This window comes from Amphiura filiformis, chromosome 19 (genome assembly GCF_039555335.1).
Source record: "Amphiura filiformis chromosome 19, Afil_fr2py, whole genome shotgun sequence".
Lineage (NCBI taxonomy): Eukaryota > Metazoa > Echinodermata > Ophiuroidea > Amphilepidida > Amphiuridae > Amphiura > Amphiura filiformis.
The window spans coordinates 42,640,682-42,663,172 of NC_092646.1; the positions used below are offsets into that span (position 1 = coordinate 42,640,682).

Sequence of the window (22,491 nt, forward strand, 5' to 3'; positions counted from 1 at the left end):
ATTCTATTATCTGTTCCAATTCCAGTGACACTTCATGCCGGGACTTCATGCATATTGTCTTGGGTAAAGTATCTGTGAAGTAACACAGATCTAGGCTAAATTTTGATCGGCGGAACCTTTGAAGTAAGCAGTAGATCTGTACCCTCCTGTTTACAATGTAAGTGTCTGTGGTCAAATTAAGCCTGGAATGTTTACTAAAAGGACATGAAAACTACAAAATGTAGCACTACAGCCCTGTAGTACAACTGGTCCAGCTAAAAAAAAGAAATGTGAAAATTTACTCCCAAAATCGGGGTATTTTGGCAAGTCGGCACACACACAGTCACACACCGAAGATGTGACATAGCAACAAGCCCGACAACCGGCCTTAAGGTGAGAACTTGACACTAGCCACTACTTTTAATTATTTTTTCAAAGCTCTTTCCTACTGGTAGGAGTGAAAACTAAGATGAGTTTAACATCTCAAATAACGGAAAGAGGCATGGGTCGGAGTGATGATAAAATATTATGATCCCAGTTTACTTGAACTGTGATAGGGTTCATATACAATGATACAATGATACCAATGATGATTAATCAAAAACTGGGAAGTGCCTTCTAAGAAATTGTAATAAAATAATATGATTGTTTTAATTCACATTGGGTGATGTCATCAAGCATCCTGGATCAGATTTTATAGTGTCAAAGTACATAATTAATGCTGCAGAATGGTGAAATCATTGTTAAAGTTTGGTGAAAAGTGTGAAATTTGGCTCAGATACATCTAATTGTTAACCAAACTGAATACATGTTATGGTGAACAATTCTAGGGGGAGGGCCAAAAATATTTTATCCAATATGGCCGCCATAGAGGTCATCGAACTTTATACAGGGAAAAAAATTCAAAGTTGTTCAAATTGAGTTATAAACCATGCCAATGTGTTCCCGTGGTCACAAGGATCCAGAAAAAGTATAGTTTGACCAATCTGTGATTATATACAGTTCTCAAGTTACAAGTAAAAAGGTCAAAGGTCAAGGTTTAACCTCTACCTACAGGGATCAAATTTGAAAACTTGCTCCGATTGTTGTCAAAATGGTCTCAAATTCTTCCTCTCGGCATAATAATTCATAATAAGTTAGGTTTCACATATGAAGAGCTTTGTTGCAAAACCCCTTACATGTACGGTACATCCACTTTTGACTTTTTGAGAAAAACAGATTTTTTTAATTGTGCAAGTATTACGTGTTCGATTTCATTCAATTTGGGTTTGGATAAAGTGTTGATAAATAGAAACTAAAAGAATAGGTTTGGTACAATGTTCAAGCCTTCCTATTTATTTTATTATTTCTTATGACAATGCTCATTTTACATTGAAAAAAACCTCCCTTCTTTATCAATTCAATTCATGAAAATTCTCTGGACGAGAACCAAAACATTAATTTTATACGGCCTTACAAATGTAGGCCTACTCTTAAAATTTAGCCGTGCCCAAAAATATTTGCCCCCCCTCCCCTTTTACACAATCAGAGATTTTGGAGAACCCTAATTTAGAACTTTTAATTCATATTTATAGCCAGCGCCCCGAGCAGGAAATTTTGCATATATTGAACATGTTCCAAATGTTTTTCTACACCTTTTACAGGTACAGTGCCCAAAACATCTGTGCCAAAAATTGCTCCCCTAAAGCTCGATTTAGAGGGCTTTTTTACATGCACAAATGCATAGCGTGTTTCTACATGTACAGAGCCAAATACCGTTATGGAAACGGTATGGACTAGGGGTGTAATTTTTGGGTAATTTTGTGCCCGGGTACCCGGCGCATTTTTCGGGCGGGTAACAGAACTAACCGGGTACTAAATGCTAGGATCATTCATGGTTGACCTAAAAAAAATTTGCCTGGGCAGCATAACAAGTCCCGGTAACAAGTCCAAGTGGAACGCAGATGCGTACAATAATTAATTAATAGCACAGGCAGTGTGTGATGCATGCCCCAATGTGCCTCAGTATCCCGATCGCACAGACTCTACGGATATCAGTAATAAATAATTGTATAGGCCTATAGGTAAGCTGAAATCACTGAAGGGCCAATTTAATGTTGCGAAGGATGCTGACCGAAGTGGAGCAAGACGTGACTGTTTGCTAAAGAAATGCAAATTTTATTACGAACTAAAAACCAATATTAGGCCTGTAAGGGGAGAGGGACAATCAATGACATCATTCAGCTTTAATAAACGGTATAAACACACCAACGGCAAAAACCTATCCGTGGAAACAGCAGCTTAAAGTGGTACTACACCCCTGGAAATTCAGCAATTCAAGGTAAGTAGTTATTGATTTATTGATCAAATATTGGTTTTACCTCATTTTTGACTGTAACTCCACAACTGTTGTCTGTGCTGAAATAAAATTTCCAGTGCAGTAGTTGTAGTCCTTGCCCGTATATACATACCGTATTTCGTCAAATAAACGCCCCCGGGGGCGTTACATTTTCCCAAAGGGGGGCGTTTATTCAAGGTCAATTTTAGAACTCTAATTCACGTTAAAATCATTAGGTAAACTTAAAACTCACACTAAAATGACAAACTATGAACTAGAAACACTGACTTCTGGTTCACTTCCGGTTTCAATCCAGATTTTCGCCAAAAGTGACACTATTATCGACCATGGGCAACTTATAGTAAGCTTACTACACAAGATAGCATGGAAATATCAGCATTTTTGAAACATCTTGGTTGAAAAAAGTGGTGGGGCGTTTATTTGAGAGGGGCGACTATTTGATGAAATACGGTACCGGTATCTTGCTTGTCACCAATACGCTATAATTTTTGAGAAAAATGCAAAAATAGGCACAAAATTTGCCAGGGGTGTAGTACCACCTTAAATGGTAAGATAACGGTAAGATACTGTTAATCAATGTAGCGGTAACTTAGTGGAGCGCCTGTAGAAACACGCTCTTAGCAGGGGTGGAATTTCGTAAAGTGCCACAGGAGTCCAAGTGGATTCTCGCAAGAGAGTTTTGTGAGAGTCCATGGATTCCCGTAAATGGATTCTTGTTGTACAATCTTGCGGGAGTCCAAAAGGTATTATATGTAGGCCTACATAAAATGCATTCAAACAAACAAACTAACAAATAAACTAACAAAGTTAAGTTTTTAATATATGTGTCATCATACTCTCACTTCCATATATGTCATTGCATCTTTGGCGACTTTTCCTTTATATTTTGCAGGCTTTGAGTTTTAAGGCGTGTTGAACTTAAACATAAGTTCGCTGATCCGATAATTTCCAGCGAGAGTCCACATGGACTCTCGCAATAGGATTTTACAGGAGTCTCTGCGAGAGTCGACTCTCAGACTCCCGCGAAATTCCACCCCTGTCTTAGGCTCTGTGCATGTAGAATTTGCACACAAAATTTTGTGTTATTCAGCGGCCCCATCAGCCCATTTTGTGGGAAAAAAATCAGAGTTGTGCATGTAAATTTTACATTTTACATGCACCATTACTGCACCCTGTTCAACCTAGCTGCCAAAATGTTTGCCCACGCTTTTGGCCTGCATGCCTGCCAAAAAATCTTTTCCCCCATGATTCACCACCAGGACTAGATTTAGAGGGGTTTTACATGCACACAGATATATGCATGTAAAATTGGTTGCGTGCATGTAGGCCTATTGCATTTTGCCTGTGCATGCAAAATTTTGTGATTCACAAACACTTGTTTGCCTGATGCAAAAAAATTTCTGTGCAAAAATTGCCCCCTTTTCATACCCCAGGGCCCTCCTTTTTGACATGAAAATGAGAATATGGGTCAACCCCATAGAAAAGCATATAAACTCAATTTCCTCAGGAAAATTTGCGGTCCTTTTTTTCAGGCCCCCTTAATTAATTGGAGGGTCAAAACTTTTAAGGCCCCCCCCTTTGGCACCAGGTCCCCCACTTAACAAGTGTTTGTGAACGTTCCCTTTTTTATCAAGGAAAATCTTACATGGATCGAATCCATGGCGTTCCTACAGTCTGAGGGCCGATGACACACATTCGATGGGTGTAGGAAAATCTGCAGTGTGGTGCATGTAACTTTTATTTTCTGCATGTACATGTAACTTTTATTTTCTGCATGTACATGTAACTTTTATTTTCTGCATGTACATGTAACTTTTATTTTCTGAATTCTGATTTCTGAATTAAATTTAATGAAAATGGAATGAAATTTCTAATTCTATTCTAAATAAAAATAAAAGAGAAAAGGAAACATCAAGCTTGCCTTTATAGTGTTGATGTATGCAGACTTTCACACCAAGTCTTCAGTATTATTTGGCCGTATATTTACAAGTATTATGGTATGCATACGTGATGTTCATGTTACAGGTGATCCCTGTCCTTGAATTGTTGATACCAACCGTACTGTCCACACACACACAGTCAGTGAGGATCGATGTTGACATGTTGACAAGTGTTTTAGGGCCTCAACTTTCAACCCTGTTTATACAAAATCGAGAAATATTAAGCACAATAAAACTTACCAGTACTGTGGTACATTCTTCGCTACATCTACTGACAAGATCTGCGTGTAAAACTTGCACTATAAATCCTAAAAACAGAACAATTCTAAGCGATGGTAGCCATCGATGTTTCATCTTCGCCGCCATTTCAGCTGACCATGATGAAAAAATGGAATAGCCCAGCTTGCTGCGTTCACCATGCTGGTGTTCCAAATATGGTATCGTCTTTTCCATTTATGGCAACTATCAAAAGATGATTGGCCAAAAGTATGAATGGAATGCCGATGTAATGAGACCGCACCCGGAAATGATGAATAATTCATATATTAGGTCATTTCGGGTCAAAATGTCACTTTAAAGATGGCGGCGCCCATGCAACATCGTGTGATGCAATAATAGTGAAATTACACATGTATTTCAAGCTATTTGGTAACATGTTATTCACCAAAAACACACATGATTGTACGAAATGTGTTTAGATCTCTGTACCTTAGCAGTATTTCAAATTCTAGAAGCATGGCTAGTGTAATTAAGTTAAACGTTAACGATACAGGTAAGCTTAAAAAAGTGTAATTTTCTGGCGATCTTTTCTTTTAGACCACCCGACCGCCGAGCTATATAAGGTTAAAATTACGATTTTATCAAATTAAACTTTCGTATCAAGGTTAAACATGTTTTTAGCTATTCAAACATACCTTTTACTTTGTCGAACAAGCTTTATTTTGTTCCAAAATCCACGTTTTTATCGCAATTTTGGACGTAAAAGAGACTTGGACCTTTTCTGATTGACCAAACATCATCTTGGAAAATGACCATGATGAATTAGTCCGTCAAGAAGGACTACACTATCGTTAAGAGGGATCATGCTACAGTGGAAACTCGTTATCACGAGATCGCCGGGCCGCATGTTTAGCTCAGATTAAGCGGAGTTCGCTTTAAAAGTCAGGTGCCAAAAATGTGTCGGAAGATTGCATAGATTGCATGTGTTTAAGCCTGCAGAAGTCGGCACAGTGAGACTGTACGAGCGAAACTTCATAGTTCATACTAGATTTGCAGCTGCCGAGCAATGTCACAGTTCCAAATTCCCTCGATCATTATAGGCTAATATTCCTTTTTGATTTTCGGTAAGAGGCATTTTTCTCATAACATTTTCTGATGAAATTTTGATGATTTCTCAAGCTGATTATCGTTAACAAAATAATAAACAATTATAAGGCAGTGTCGAGATTTCCCCCACTTTCACCATGTGTGTAAACAACATGAAGGGTTTCCCACTTTGCGATCCAGGAGAGGACTTCGAGTTTGTGATTGGCTAGTCGATATGTCGTCAGCAATATTGACCTTATGGCAAATTTCGTCATGACACGATTTTATAAAAGCTAAAAATAGGAAAGGGAATCCTCGTTGTTATGATGGTTGCTAAGGTTTTGACATGAGCTCATTAAGAATAGCCCGCCCCACTAAAGTACTGTATTGGATTTCTGGGGAATTTGACAGCAAGTTTATCTTCATTATTTTACGAATAAAAATTGATTAATTATTTGCTGTAATGCTGATAAAAACTGATTACTGATATTAAATTTAGTATTTAGCTAATTTGCTTCTTTTGAAATCTTTAATTATTTTTTGTATCTAATCTCAGAAAGACTGTGGCGCGAGTGTACTCGGAGATCCTTTTGCCCTGGCCTGGTTCTCGTTGCACTGATTTGTACGTACAAAAGTGCAGTTGCATTTGAAGTTGTGCTTTGAGATTACGTCACATTTCGAGCGAATATTTTGTCAACTCCTAACATGATTTACATCATAAATCCACCTTGAGAAATTAGCTCGTTTTATCCATCGTAAAAACAATAGAAAACAAAGCTTCGACTCACAGCAAGTGCTCGATTATATGGATTTCGTATTATTTACCTCGTATTAAACAGTTTCTTTTGTACAGTAAATAATAGGGGAAAATCGGGGACCACGTGTGACTGTTCGTAGTAAGCGGTTTCTCGCATTAAGCGATCTCGTATTAACGAGTTTCTACTGTATTATTGTGCTAATATTATAGCATGGTCCTTCTTGACAGACTAGGATGAATTGGCTGTCGATCAAGCACTGGGCTTCAGTAATTCTTGCTATTCGCAATAAGGCGCCGCCAGCGGATTTGCGATATGTAATGATGTATCATGGGAAAATCGTGATGTATCATGGGAAAAGGTCGACATCAAGTCCGGCATAATCGAATATTACCATGCTTTTACATAGGAACATGTGACAATATTTTTTAGTTTGTCAATATAACGGTATTACACGCAAATCGATAGAGAAAAAATTCATTGTGCACATTTCAAATCACATTATTAAGTATTATTGAGTATCGATTCGCGTGTAACACCTTTATTTTGACAAACTAAAAAATATTGTCACGTGTTCCTATGTAATAGCATGGTAATATTCAGATTATGCGGACTTGGATGTCGACCTTTTCCCATGATACATCACGATTACATCGCAAACCGCTGGCGGCGCCTTCTTCTTCCGGTACTGTGCAAAACCTCAAAAGAGTATCGACGCTTATTGCGAATAGCGAGAATTGATGGACTGCACAGCCATGCAGACATGAAAGGCGATATCACTATGGAATGAAGCTGACAAAAAGTAACGCCATAGGGATTACATTACTGGTAATCACTCCTTAAGGGGGTACTACACCCCTCGATAAATGTGTGTCTATTTTGCATTTTTCTCAAAAACTAATAACACAGTGGTAACAAAGTTATGTATATTATAGGGCAAGGACTCCAATTACTACACGAATTTCAGTGACCCAAGACAAGGGGTTTGTTATTTATGATCAGAAATAAGGTACCGCTAGGATGTACCTCGCTTCCTATCATATATACTGAACGGCTTGTCTTAAGCGCCACTGAAATTTCAGTGTAGTAATTGGATTCCTTGCCCCAATAATATACATAACTTTTGTTACCAGTGTGTAATTATTTTTGAGAAAATGCAAAAATAGTCACAATTTACCACATGGGTGTAGTACCCCTTAACAGACACAATGCAATTTGTAGGCAGCAGCTTAATCAGCGCCAATATTGTAACATTGAAACAAACAACTATACAAACATCCAACCCCATCTCCCATAGGCAATGAGGATAAAGTGCCTTGCCCAAGGATACAACACTTTGACACAATCGGGGTTCGAACTCGCAGCCTATGGATTAAATGAGTCGGTCACCTTATCCACTAGGCCACACTTTTGCGCACTTCTGTTTAGATACAGTGGACAATTTTCTTCCAAAACAAGTTAAAAAATAAATAAGATATTTATTTCATATTTTATAGTTTAAGATATATTTTAAATAAAATTATTCTTTTTGCAGACACTAAAGCAGCTGTCTTGAAAGCTGTATCAAGTCTCCAAGCTGGTAATGTGATTGCTGTGCCAACAGATACCATCTATGGGGTAGCAGCTCTGGCCCAGGACATCAGTGCCGTCAAGAAGCTGTATGCTGTCAAAGGACGCAACGGACACAACCCTATTGCTATTTGTGTCAGTAATGTCCAGGATTTGTTCAGGTTAGTACGTGATTTGGGCTATTCCATTTGAAATCCATACGCCCGTACGGTAGACATGACCTTAATCTCCCACACAGGGATGTGGATTTCAAGTGGAGTCACCCATTCAGGTAAACCTCATTTGACAATAACACTTCATTTGATGGGAATTCACATTATCAAATGCATTGTTTGGTGACATACCTTACTGCAGTTTCCTACTGCATAGCAGCACTTCATCAGACTGGCAACCTTGCTTCACCTTCTTTTCTGAAGTTGCTGCCGTTGGTGGTGCTAGAAGCTGGTTGAAAATATTTGGCAAGAAATAGTTGTCCTCATCTCTATGTATGGTGTTTTCGTCTGCCCAAATTGCCTCTCTGAGCTATGTCTTTTGTGTCCTGTTGGTCTCCCTTGATATGGTCTGATATTATCGTCCTCCTAGCCTATGACTAAGAAGATGTTCAAGAAGAAGCAAGGTTGCCAGTCTGATGAATTACTTTATAGCAGCATGAACTTGTATACAAGATATGTCACCAAAAATGCATATAGTATGAATTCCAATCAAACAGTTTTAATTGACAGTTCAGATGAGCAAAAGTGATACAGCATAACATGTCAGTTATTCAGTATAACCCCCACAAAGTCAAAAAGTCAAATAATGTTTTTCTAATCAAACCTATTTTACAGATGGAGCCATGTGACTGTAACCCAGGATCTTCTAAATGATCTCCTGCCGGGTGCTGTAACCCTCGTCTTTCGCCGCAAACCGGAGCTGAACCCAGAGTTCAACCCCTTTACAGACCTGATAGGGATTCGCATCCCTAACTATCCATTTGTACAACAGATTGCTGCAGCTGCTGGATCACCCGTGGCATTGACAAGTGCTAATATTAGTGCTGCTAAGAGTACACTATGTGTGGAGGTAAGCAGGGCTGTAGTGTCATGCTAGTTGAGTCAAAGTTGTGTATAGCGCCCTCATGCATACAGTGCAGTTCGATAGATCAATGTGGATCAATGCATTGGCTGCTCGGGGCTCTCTACTCGGTAACTCTTCAAGACATGTGTTGCCCTATTGTTTACACAAAGTTTTTAACCGTTTTTCCATTGTTATGTTGCAATAAATGTTAAAAGAAACAACCATTAATTTGAGAGTGGCATCGACAGAGACGTGTCTAGAACGAGAACTTATTGAAATGGTGAGAATTACTGATAAATGATGTGTAGAGGTAATCAGGGCTGTAGCGTAACCTCAGGGCAACCTTACTGTTTCAAGTTCCCAATACCCACCCATCGGACAGGTAATAATATTGTAGGCCAGTGTGAGATATCCAAATGTTTGACCAGTAATTTTTGTGTTAAGACTATCGGTTGGACAGAAAAATAGTAAAGGTACAGTGCTTGGTATATAAGGGGTCCAAGGTTCGATTCCCGGGGTATCAAATGACTTCTGTGTTCACCTTCTCTTTTAGCCTATTTGGGCCCAAAACACTGTGTTTTTTGTGCTAAAAAGGAAAATGCACAGGGCAGTTATTGCTTCTTTTTTTTTCTGCTACAAGTTTTAGGTGGGGGCGTACCCACCACCCCTCGCTTCTGCCGCCTATGACAACATGGTCATAGCATTTCATCCTTTGTTGGGCTACTTTTTCTAGAATGGTCAACGTGCACCAGATCTTCTCATTCCTTAGCTTGACCATTAGTCTGATCTCATGTAAAACACTTTAAGGGATCTAAAATGAGCGTTTATTGCGTTTCGACAGTATTTTTGTGGGACATGAGAGCACCTCAGACCTATCGAATTGCATTCTGAATACGAAGCATGTCTTTCTGATATCAAATAATTTTCATTTTTGAAATTAACGATATAATACAAATTTTATGACAAATTATTAAAATTTGATATTTTTCACATTTTGATATATAACAGTCCTCGAAATAAATTTTATAAATCTAATGATATATTCTTAAAGTGTATGTAGCTGGGAGGAAAAGCCGACGATCAATTGAAAATTTTGACCTTTTATATTGAAGATATGGATTTTTTTCCCCAAAAGACCTAATTTTTTTTGGTGTTTTGGGAAAAAAATCCATATCTTCAATACTGAAAGGTCAAAATTTTCAATTGATCATCGGCTTTTCATCCCACCTACATACACTTTAAGTATAAATCATCAGATTTATAAAGTTTACTTCAAGTACTGTTAAATATCAAAAATATCAATTTTAATGATTTGCCATAAAATGTGTATTAAATTGCGAATTTCAAAAATCAAAATTATTTGATATCAGAATGACATTCTTCGTATTCAGAATGCAATTGATATGTCTGATGTGCTCTAATGTCCCAAAATAAATACTGTCCGAACGTTCATACCCCAGCCTTTAAGCTTGTGAGAGGAAATATTATATTACTACTTATATTTCCTTGCATTTCTTTTTTTCTCTGCACAGGAATTTGAGAACCTTTGGCCTCATCTTGATCTGGTGTTTGATGGGGGCATTATTGGAGATAGTGAGGAAGCCAGATTAGGCTCAACAGTCATTAACTTATCTGTGCCTGGCCAGTTTACTATTATAAGACCAGGAAGGTGAGTGATGGCTGGGTATTACCCCAGAGGAGAGGGGTAGGGGGTATGGGTTTGTTGTCTTTAATGGGGGCATTATTGGAGATAATGAGGAAGCCAGATTTAGGCTCAACTGTCACCAATTTATCAGTGCCAGGCCAGTTTACTATTATTAGACCAGGAAGGTGAGTGATGGCTGGGTGTTACCCCAGAGGAGAGGGAGGGGTGGGATAGGGGTTTGTTGCCTTTGATGGGGGCATTATTGGAGATATAGTGAGAGAGTCAGATTAGCTCAACACATTGATTTCTTCATAACCTCACAGTTTGTTTAATCCAATCACAGAGAATAAATGTAACATACACAGATGTAAATTCAGGTTATTGAAAGAGTATAATGACTAAGTCTCGTAACATAGTACACAAGTACGCTTTACAATGACCGTGTTGTGTGACATGTTATTTATTAGACCAATTGACGCGAGCGCTGGACACGGTATTTGGACATCCCATGATTATGCACTGGTGTAGTTTTCTTGGCAAAATGTTAAGATTTTTTACAATACCTTCAAAATAACTGATATGCATTCATTCACCTCCAATCTGTGCTGGGCCAGTTTTCTACTATTATAAGTGATGGCTAAGAATGTAAAAGTGTAACACTCTTTGGATTCTTATCGGCTGATAGTACCTTACCTGTTAACCTTGTGAGAACTACCTGCCGATTGGCCAAAAAGAATTTATAATTATCAATTAGACCAATCAGCAACATTGTTAGAATAATTTCACCAAGCAAAAATTTAGGCTGAATTATTTGCAAAGCTCCATTCTGATTGGTGAATAAAGTGAAGATATCATGTAATTGACCAATCAGAGGCAATGTTAGATCAGAAGGTAGTGCTCAGGGGGTTAATCAAAAAAGGAATCACCTGTAAGGATACCATAACTTATTTTCCTTTATTTTGTTACTTACAGTGTCTACCAGAAAACAGTTGATATATTGAAGAATAAATATGGATTGAAAGAAGTCAGGTAACACATGGTATGGACATAGGATTTTATTGCCATGAGGTGTGCAGTGACAAAGAAAAAAATGGACTCAAACTATTAGACCTACATGGACTCAGGGTACACAACAAAGTCAAATTATTTTCATCATCTGTAATTATTTAGTCATACCAGTGAATATTTTGTGAAGCAAAATAGTGAATATTCTCAGTCATCTCGTCGTTAAAATCACAAAGTTTTGAATTTAGTCTTTGACTGGAACTTACTTTTATAACTTGCTACTTTGCGTCTGATACCATCAGACTTCATCAGGTGACAACTGGGCCTGGCACTGGGCTGGTCATGTGACACTAGAAAGAGGGAGAGAGTAGAGTAGCTGGGAGATAGTATTGCTCCCATCTGGGAGAGTAGAGCAGCCAAACAAGAAAGGGGGATTGAGACATTTAATGCATCGGGACAGGTCATCAAGAAGATCTCTAGTCGTCTTCTAGTGTAACCTGACCAGCTCAGTGGCTGCAAGTAAGTTTCATTAAGGCAAAGAAAAACAACCCCTGTTCTACAGGCTCGACCGACCCAGAATTTGCTAAATTCATGTAAAATCAGATGTTTTGGGGAAAATGTTTAGAAAATATGTTGGCAAAAAATCTGCAGATTTTTGTTCAGATTTTGTAAAGTTTAAGGGTAATTTTAGTTAGAAAAATAAAAAAAAGTCTGACCGACCGACCCTACTTGAAAGGTGAGCCCGCCTGACTTGAAAGGTCTGTACGCCCCTATTTAAAGGCTTAATTCAAAACTTTGTGTATTTTGTGAAGCATATAGTTTGGTGGTCTGTTACAATGAAAGATACTGCATGTTGGCTGCGACATACACCATTTTGTAAGGGCCAGCCAAAATGTCTTCCAATCCCACTCATAAATCACAGTATTGTGTCCTGCCCAGCACCTGTTCTGGCTGTCTGGTATAAACATTTTCCCTATATACCATCATGCATTATTCCATGGGGTATGATGTAGTACGTCAATCTCATAGATCCCGGCGTGGTGTTGTAGGGGCTGTATGGATTAAACTTTAATTGTGAGGACATTCCTAAATTGTGGACATGCCTTAAGGAGACCTCATTAAGATTATATCAGTTTGTATCATAAAAGTGTAATGTTAGGAAGCTCGCAAGAAATGGGACCAAATATAAGTTCTTAGGCCTAAAAAAATTTGTTTGATTGGCGTAACCCGACCGATCCTAAAAATAGGCCTGACCCTAGAAATTTGTTTCTTATTTTTTTGCAAAAAATAAGAATAATTGAAATTTAAAAAAAAATCAAAAAGTTCCAAGGCATTTATCATACGCAATTTACAGCTTAAAATGTGTCTGTAAAAAAAAATACCGACCGACCTACCCTAATTTTTTTTTATGTTACGCCAATCAAACAATTTTTTGTCCTTATTTAGGCATCAGTTTGTTAGTTATTATGTTGTAGTTAGTTTCACTAAATCAGGGTCTATTTGTAAGAGTGTTTCTTAAATCCGCGCTTACCATGCTGGCCAGCTCCACAGTTGCATAGATTTCATTGGGGATGGGGTTGGAAAAAGTTTCTTGAAGTAATGTGAATCCAGCACCTTTTGGTGCCAATCGCATGAAAATTTTTGCCATATTGAAGCAAAATTGGTGAAATACGGTCCAAAGTGGAGTTATTTGCGCGCATAAAATGTGGCATTTTAGGGGCTACATGTAAAATGGCCACCGTTGAAATATGAGGTTAATTTGGTCAGAAACCCACATACAGGTGTCAACATTGAGGGGGGGGGGGGGGAGGGTATGGACCACCCCACCCCAGCAAAATATTGGGGGGGGGGTGTTGTTTTTCAGTGATTTTGGCCAAATTGAATCCCAAAACTTAATTTTCACATGATACTTGTTTAAAACAATTTGAAACTTTAATATGAAAATTATACCAATGTATCAAGTACATGTGAAGTTTTGAGTATTAACCCTAACCGCCTAAGGGCTTTTTGGCGACGGGAAGGGAAAGAAAGAAGGAATAAAGAGAGAAAAAAAGGAAAGAAATTGTTTGCTCTGGGTGGGATTCGAACCCGAGACCCCTCGCATGCCAGGCACTGGGTCGGCGACACTTTGCCATGGGTTTTGGGCTTCGCTGGCCAGCGAAACCGTGCCTATATATCACTTAGGGCGGTTGCGTCATCACACCACGTGGGATGCACGCAAGAACAGTGCATATATCAAGTAGTATTTTGTAGTATACAGTCCTGTTAGGGTTAAGGAGTTTCGATAGTGGTAACCTAACCCTAACTGCCTAAGGGCTTTTTGGCGACGGGAATGGAAAGAAGGAAGGAATAAAGAGAGAAAAGAAGGAAAGAAGTTGTTTGCTCTGGGTGGGATTCAAACCCGAGACCCCTCGCATGCCAGGCACTGGGTCGGCGACACTTTGCCATGGGTCTTGGGCTTCGCTGGCCAGCGAAACCGTGCCTATATATCACTTAGGGCGGTTGCGTCATCACACCACGTGGGATGCACGCACGAACAGCGCATATATCCCGGGCATATATCAAGTAGTATTTTGTAGTATACAGTCCTGTTAGCATGGTTAGGATTAAAGGTCATTAATTGTTAAGTCGATAATGCTTATTATAAGCCTTTTTGAAGAATGGCGTACATAACAATAGGAGAGTGTTGTTCAGTTTGGGGAAAGCCTTCTCGGGAAATACAAAAGGTTTCACCCAAATCATTCTGCAAAAATGCTTATTCATTGCCATGATTTTATGCATGCTTGGATAATCATATCATGTCAATTCTAAAGTGGCACTAATGGACTTACATTCACACTAATTTATACAAGTATCCCTTAATACATGTAGAAAAAAACCGATGGATATATGTGATGCGATCAAGCAAAATCAGTCGGAACTCTGAAATATTGATTTTGAGATATAGCCAAACAAAGGAAATATTTCCTTCTGTTTCCTTTTGTTTTGGAAACTCTTAAAGTTGCTCATATCTTTGGAACTGGTTGTACAATTTCAATGGGGTTTTCTGCAAAATGTTCCGACTGATTTTGCTTGATCGCATCACATAATATGGTGTCAAAGGTCAAATGTGTAAGGAACAACATGTTCAGCAGTAAAATAAATGTATGTAAAAAACTTTTTATATGCCTTTGTATAAGGTCTTATGTAAATAAAATAAAGTGTGACACATGTGTTGGATATTTTGGGTATTATGTGTTATTTTTCGTTCACTCAATGTAATAATAATAATAAATAACATAGAGAAACATTTTGACTGAGGGCATCAGTAACAGCAGTGGCGTAACTAGGTTTGGTAGCGCCCGGGGCAAGAAACAAAATTGGCGCCCCTACCCCCACCCGAGAATATCTTAGACGCGGGGGTGTGGGAATGCCACTTAATATTTTTTTAAGTGAGACCTAGTGGTAGTGCCTGGGGCACGTTGCCCCCCTCCCCTTGCCCCCTAGTTACGCCACTGAGTAACAGACAGGGGGGCCATGGAAAAGGAGCAGGGAGGGGCCCTTTTAACATCTCTTTTTAATTATATTTTTACTTAAGCTTGGGGCCCCTGAACCATCAAGCCCATGGACCATGCACCCTGTCCACCCGCTTGCTATGCCCCTGGTAACACCAGGATGTATATTTGACATGCATGTAACCCTCAGGATACAGGGGCATAGCCAGCTTCCATGGTCAGGGGTGGGGTTGTGCAAAATAAACATTTGTTTCCGGGTGTGGGGGGGGGGAGATGAAAAAAATCCCAGTTGCATCATTTTGACCTAGTATTTATCTGTGGGATATATACATAACTTTTTTTTTAGAGAGAGACTGTACATAATAGTACATGTATTAAAAGTCTTTGAATTTCCAACAATTTGGTATTTGACACTATTTTGGCCCATGATTGGGATGAATTTTGGTGGGATGCAAACTGCTTTCTCTTCTTTTCCTTTGCTTTCCCAATTTTCTCTTCCATTTTTTGTCAGGTGGACTCGGACTCGGCTTCGAGTCAGGCAAAATAGGGTCTTTTTAGGTCTTTTATTTTCGTTCATTGTAAACTTCTTCTTATGCTTGATCAATGATCACATCACGTGATTAATTTAAGTAATTTTGCATGCAAATAAATTCAGTTTGTAAATAAAAGTACAACCAAAAAGCAAGATTGCTTTCAGTTATATCTTTAATTGGTTAAATGGATTTTAATCATATTTGTTTGTTTTAACATGACTGCTAGAATCTAGAGTGTTAAGGAATAAAAATAATACTCTGGGGCATGAAGTTAAACTTTGGTAGGCGTGTGCGGCGCCGAATTTTGGGAACTATAAGAACTGATTTGGGGGCAAAATAGGGGCTTAATGAACTGAAATTTCAACATTTTTGTGAAGGTCTGTGAACTAAAAATGGGGCAAATTATAGGCTTTGGAGCTAACAAATTCAAAATGTTTCCAAATAATTTTCAGAATGTTGTAGGCTCAATGAACTGGAATGTGTTAAGGAACTGCCGGAGAGCCTGAAAAGGGGACCCTTGACCGCCGCACATACCCGTACCACCTTAACATGTGAGTGACCCCCTGGAATAATACTGCATAGGCCTACAGCCTGATCCAACACCTCTTCGTTTGGCACCTGGGGTTTGGACATCATATTTTGATTGTAATATTGCATATTTTGCCTCCCTAAAACACAAGCCTAAAAAAAAAATCCCCACCGCTAAAACTGCCCACCCATTCAATTATTTTTCCAACAACAAAAAATGCACCATATAAATGCATAATTATCATAAAACTAGTATCATGATGATGTCTCTTGAATGTTCCCTGGTGGTGGCCGCATTGCATTCTCTAAATTCAGTAAATTTTCATCGTCAACCGTGTAATTGAATGGGATTATTTTGACATTTTAAAACGCTTGAAATATCACAAACAAATAGGCCTATGTTGATAAATAATATAAATACAAGCTAAAACCGTTTGGGTTCGATAATGAACCCCACAAAACTAACCGACTATATTGGAAAATGCCATACGGCCGGGCGGTTTCACAAGTTGCCGGCTCGATCATGTCATCCGCCGCCTGAATGTTCCTATCAAAAAGTGATGATGTCATAACATTTAACATTGACCATAATATTTTTTTGATTGAAGTTCAAGTTAATACAACTTAAATTTTCAATCTTGAATGAGGTGTGTTTTTATAGATTTGAAACATGGTTTAAAATAAGTCCAAATAATTATACTTTTGCTGATTTCATGTCTTTGAGCATGCAATAAATAGCAGGGGTCGCATTTAAGGAGTTTGCGCGTCCAGGGACTCCTTATTTGTTGATTTTGCCCATTTTGGACTCCTTAAATCTCAAGTTGAAAGTGACCAAAGGGTCCGATAAAAACTATGAACTCCTTAATTTCACGATGCACGGAGGCATAAATCATCAATTAAAAATTTAAAAAAATTAAAAAATCAGTAAATCTTTTGAATCACCATAGGCCAACAACACTAATAATTTCACTGGAATATTTGACAAGTTCCGAAGTTTAGAATTTTGGACAGATGGACTCCTTAAATTCTCATCGGACCCCTTAAATGTTGGTTTTGCACGTAGCAAAGGGTCCAGAAAAATTAAATTGGACCCCTTGATATTTTATGCTCGCGCTACCCCTGATAAATAGTATGAAGATAATTATTACCTGTAATCGATCTACACTTTTAATGTTGTAAAAATACATTTTTGACGCAATCGTATGTAGGCCTATATGGTCGAATCCAACGAAAAGTGTACACGGCATGTTCAGGGCCATAACTTAAAAGTATTAATCAATTGGCTTTTGTTTTTTTATTGTATTTATTCGCCTTGATCATACGCTTCGCGCCATATATAATAAGACCCCCTTCTGTGAAAAACTTAGACACAGAGACCCAAAAACATGCTATTTTTACCCATTTTTTCAAAATATTTCTTAAGGTATTTTTAAAAACATCTAAATCAGTTATGAAAAGCAGTCATTGGATTGAATCTAAATTGATTTCCTGAAAGGTGCGTATTCAAAGATTGCCTGTTCAATTTTTCACATATTTGTACATAATTATGAATTTTTTGTGATAATTTTTTGAGTGGTATTTTTTACATTACCTACGAATACAATTTTTCATAGCACTAGATATATCTTTAAAAATGGAAATCACTAATAAATGCGCGATTGATACAAGCTTTGATATGTCAAATACTGAAATGCATTGCATTCAAACATCTTTATTATTGTGTTTAGCTGCCAGAAATTATAAATGGCACAAAGGTAGATTTGGTAAAAAATATGCATTACCTCCGAATACATGTTAAAAGCTCTGTCATTTCCACAAACTGAAATAATAGTAAATTATATTTAAGCAATAGGTGCATTGTTATGCACCCTTTAATACTACCATGTTTCAATAGCCTGCATTTAACCATTTCTGAGATATTAACAAAAAAAGTAAGTATTCGTACCCGGGTATTCGTAGGTAGCTTTCGGTAGCTGAATGTTGCCTACAAATACAATTTGACATCATGACCCTATTGTGAAATACCGCCATTCATGCCAATGCCCATATCGGTACATGAAGAAGGCCTGTACGTTCGCTATCAAATCATATGTCAATGAAAGTTGCGAATTCACATACATGCCCACCATGCAAAACTGAATACGGCTTAATTGATGAAAAATATGTACTGAAATAGACGACTGTCTGCTCATTTGAAAGAAAAATCAGATTCAAAGAAGATTAGAAGGGGATAAATACTTGGATTTGTCAGCTGTCATGTGTGCTTCATTTTAAACGTTTACCGACCTTCTGGTTTCTGAGTAATTTGTGTCCAAATTGATTTATTCGAAGGTAACTTTTGACGTTTTCGCTAAGGTTACCTACGAATACCATGGACAAAACGTCTTTTCTCATTGTCTCATGATATAGACAACACAGTGATGGACCCTAGTATAAAGCTAATTATAGTTGCCCTCAAACGAAAGGCCACAAGACGTAACTGACTCCAAGATGGACTTCGCAAGTCTGCAGTAACGGTTTTAAGCGATTTGTGTGCAATTAAGCAAATTAAAGTCACTTTAGTGCCTTTGTTTCTTACTTCAATTCTTCTTTCAACCACTGTGAACCGACATTTTAAATACATGATACTGATAGGGTCTCAGGTATCAATAAACGCACATAAAGAAAATAATACATTCAAAGTGCTTTATAAAATGAAGATTTGATTGCGATATCCACCAAAAGTCTAATTCTTACCTACAAATACTGAAATGTTACTTACGAATACAGCATAATACATGACATGTGTAATGAAGTGTCCCTACCAATGGAAATTAATTGTCAAAAACTTTAAGCGGTACCCCGGACAATATTATTACCCATATACGGATTCATTCAACAATCATTTATTATGTAAATTTGCTGTTTAACTATTTGTATATCAAAATGAAGTGTTCAAAATCTTGCTAAAAGCATCAAAAAAATTTGATCTAAGGTAATAGCATTTATTCATTTGGATGTACCATCTGAAAGAGATCTAAAAACTACCATTTTATTCATTCATTATCATAATAGCAAAATTTGAACCTCTAAACTCAATATAGATATTGTTAAATCGCTCATGTTACCTACGAATAACCGGGTTTCTTCACCTATCATTTTATAAAGCGTTATAGGTGTATGCGTATAATTCCTAATATTCCTGAAAACAGATATCCTACTCGTTCTTTAAGAATATGTAAATTGATTCATACTCATTTGATAAGTAAAATACAGAAACTGACCCAAACTTCATTTTCAAAAATAAACTAGCATAAATTGACTAAGATCATATTGATCACGTTATAAAAATAAAAACAAATATTTTCTGGTTAAATTAGCATTTTCCTGACACCCTGTGGTCTACATTACACGAAAAAAGCGTTAATGGGAATATTCCATTTGTTTTAGGTGGATTAGTATTGCGATAGTGAAAGCATCCTAGTGGTATTCGTAGGTAACATTGGGTTTTGATGTCACATTTACTATCACACGTCATGGATTTATTTTTCAAGATTAGTGATGGCACTTTTGGTTCCTATAAGGCCAACATGCCATCAATCAATGGGCAAAAGGAAAAAATTGTGGAGACATTTTTATTTTGGACTTTTATTTTTGGCCCGTGGACACTTTTGGTTGGATTCGACCATATATTTACTTTAAAAGAATTGGCAAAACAATTACCATAGTTGGGAAATAAACATCTCAAAAAAAGTAACTAACCCCCGTTAAATAATGACCATTATTCAAAAACGGGTGATTGTATTACAAATCTGTATAATGCGTTGGAAGCAGAATTTATTTCTGCACATTTTGACACCTCATTTGTAGCAATTGACTAAATATTGACGTCACAGCGTACATTTAAATCAATACAGCCCAAGATTTGAAAGTTGCAGTAAATTCTATTGATTTTGCATTCAGTGTAATGGAAGTAAATCTGTGAAATGATATCTGAGTGTTTTTGTATTGTAAAAATTTGTATGTAAGTGCAACTTTCAAATCTGGACCTCACTACATTAAATTGACCGGTGTTTTATTGTTTTCTGGGCTATCGTATCAAATGAGGTGTCAAAATGCGCAGAAATAAATTCTGCTTCCAACGCATTTTACAGATTTGTAATACAATAGCCCCTTTTGAATAATGGCCATTATTTAAGGGGGTTAGTTACTTTTTTTGAGATGTTTAGGTTAACATAACTTCCAAACATCCCTTATACATGTGCGTTATCTGATATGTTAACATTTCTTAATTCTTTACTTTAATCAAAATCCACGAAGGAGGCTATGTAATATCTTTTAAGCATCGAATTAGATAGATTTTTGATATATAATTGACATAGTTACTTATTCACACATTTATCATGTTTATTGTGACAGTTTCAGATAGAACCATTATTCTCTTATACAAACTTGACATTTAGTATGGAATATTTCTTCCCGAAGTGCCAAGTCTAATACGAAAGGGGTCTGCATAAACCGCACGGGTTATTGGGGTGTGTCGGGAGATGGTGTCAAATAATTTTTGATAGAAAATGTGCTTTCCATGAGTTTACATTATGGTGCTCATAATGTAGTGCATTTGCCTAAAATGGCGGATTTATTAGGGTTTGAGTGATATTTCCTGAACTTTGTCAGCAATGTTATGTTACATTACACCATAATGTTAACTCAAGGAAAGCATATTTTCTATCAAAAATATTTGACATCATCTCCCGACACACCCCAATAAATATTTAACCCGTGCGGTTATGCAGATCCCTTTCAGATTAGTCTTGGCACTTCGTGAAGAAATATTCCATATTAAATGTCAAGTCTGTATATAGAATAAGAGCTCTGTTTTGTTCTTTACGTCATTAATTCGTTTTACTTTATTTGTTCGAGGTTTTGTGTGACATATCTCTAAGATATTGTCAAAAGGCAACATCACTACCGCTAACTTGAAGATTGTGATAACAACAATACAATAACGATTTATACGATCTCATAGGCACTTAGCAAGCAAAATATACAGCAACTAATACAAATAACAGATCTAGAATAAATTACGTGAAATAACAGATCTATCGTGAAGATAAGTTTTAGTCATGTTACTAATATTGTACCAGCAAAGACAGTGTAAAAACAGATGAATCATGAACATATCGTTAAGTAATTTATATTATGATATGAAATGAGAAACATTCATGTTTTAGTTTCTATTGGGTACATAATACCAGCGAAGTGCAATAATACGCAATTTTTATGCACATAAGGTTCTTTATTATTAAGCTCAAAGTCTTTTAAATATTATATTAATCATGATTATATCTAGGAGTATAGAATATATATCATGGACAATAGATAGATCCATTTTCTGTTGACACGCATTTTCAAGATCATGATTATGTTCACATTCATTCTTAAAGGAGTATTTCGTGATCCTAGCATCCTCTTTTTATGACATTTTTCGGTAGATATCCACGGAAAAAGCTTATTCCCAAAATTTCAGTGGATTCTGATTTTGCGTTTGCGAGTTATGCATGATTATGTGTATTCACTGCTCCATAGACAATGTGTTGTAATTTCGTTCTGGTGCACCAGAACGAAATTCAAATTTGGCGATATTTTTGCTAAACGAATTAATCTGCAAGAAATATTTGGTACATAAACATTATGTAGCCAGAGGTATATCCAGTGGTGTAAAAATCTCAACTTTTTTTGGGAAAAGTGGGGGATGAGGCTGTGGATCACGAAATGCCCCTTTAATAAAATTCAATCTTTTTCAATCATGTTCAATATATTGAGGAAAATTATTATTATTATAGTCTATAAAATTATGCTTAGGCCCTATACTTTAGGGTTTGATCACTTTCATGATGTTCATTCAAAATAATCTTCAATCAGTCGTCAAGATAAAAGTATATACGTGCAATTAATGTTTCTCTTCTCCTTTCCCCCCTTTCTCTTATCTTTTCTCTCCTTTCCCAATTTCTCCTCTTCGTTAATGTTTTCCTTTCTTCTCCCCCCTTTTTAGATATTTTTTATATGCATCTAGCCCTATAAAAATAAAATAAATAAAAAATGTGGTTTTTGAACATGTTAAATGATATAAAATAAAATAAAAATAAATAAAAATATGGTTTTCAAGAAAAGGGAGCTAAAGTGTTGATGAAGTGCTCTTTTTTATTGGGGGGCGATATCCCTGTGTCCGTACCTGCTCTAAAGTAGTGGTTCCCAAAGAAAAAGAATGATCAAGTGTTAATTGGGAGGGTGCCCCCTGCGTCCGCGTCTGTGCCTGCTCTAAGATGGTTTCAAAAACCGTAAAAATGGATAGGTAAGTTGTT

General features: G+C 37.1%; 2 protein-coding genes across 2 annotated transcripts in view; one reads left to right on the forward strand and one right to left on the reverse strand.

The window, feature by feature from the left end:
* Positions 1 to 4,653, reverse strand: part of LOC140140596 (proto-oncogene tyrosine-protein kinase ROS-like) — a 141,197-nt gene extending 136,544 nt beyond the window's left edge. The window contains exon 1 of the mRNA XM_072162353.1: positions 4,498 to 4,653. Coding sequence (XP_072018454.1) covers positions 4,498 to 4,623 — 126 coding nt within the window. The 5' untranslated portion in view covers positions 4,624 to 4,653. The remainder of the gene's footprint in view (positions 1 to 4,497) is intronic.
* Positions 4,654 to 4,813: 160 nt separating this feature from the next.
* LOC140141327 (threonylcarbamoyl-AMP synthase-like) lies at positions 4,814 to 13,115 on the forward strand. Its single transcript, XM_072163164.1, has 5 exons — positions 4,814 to 5,029; positions 7,852 to 8,047; positions 8,714 to 8,948; positions 10,475 to 10,611; positions 11,560 to 13,115. Exons 1-5 carry the CDS (start codon positions 4,933 to 4,935, stop codon positions 11,618 to 11,620), a joined length of 726 nt encoding a protein of 241 aa, XP_072019265.1. The 5' UTR covers positions 4,814 to 4,932; the 3' UTR covers positions 11,621 to 13,115.
* The last annotated feature ends 9,376 nt before the right edge of the window (positions 13,116 to 22,491 follow it).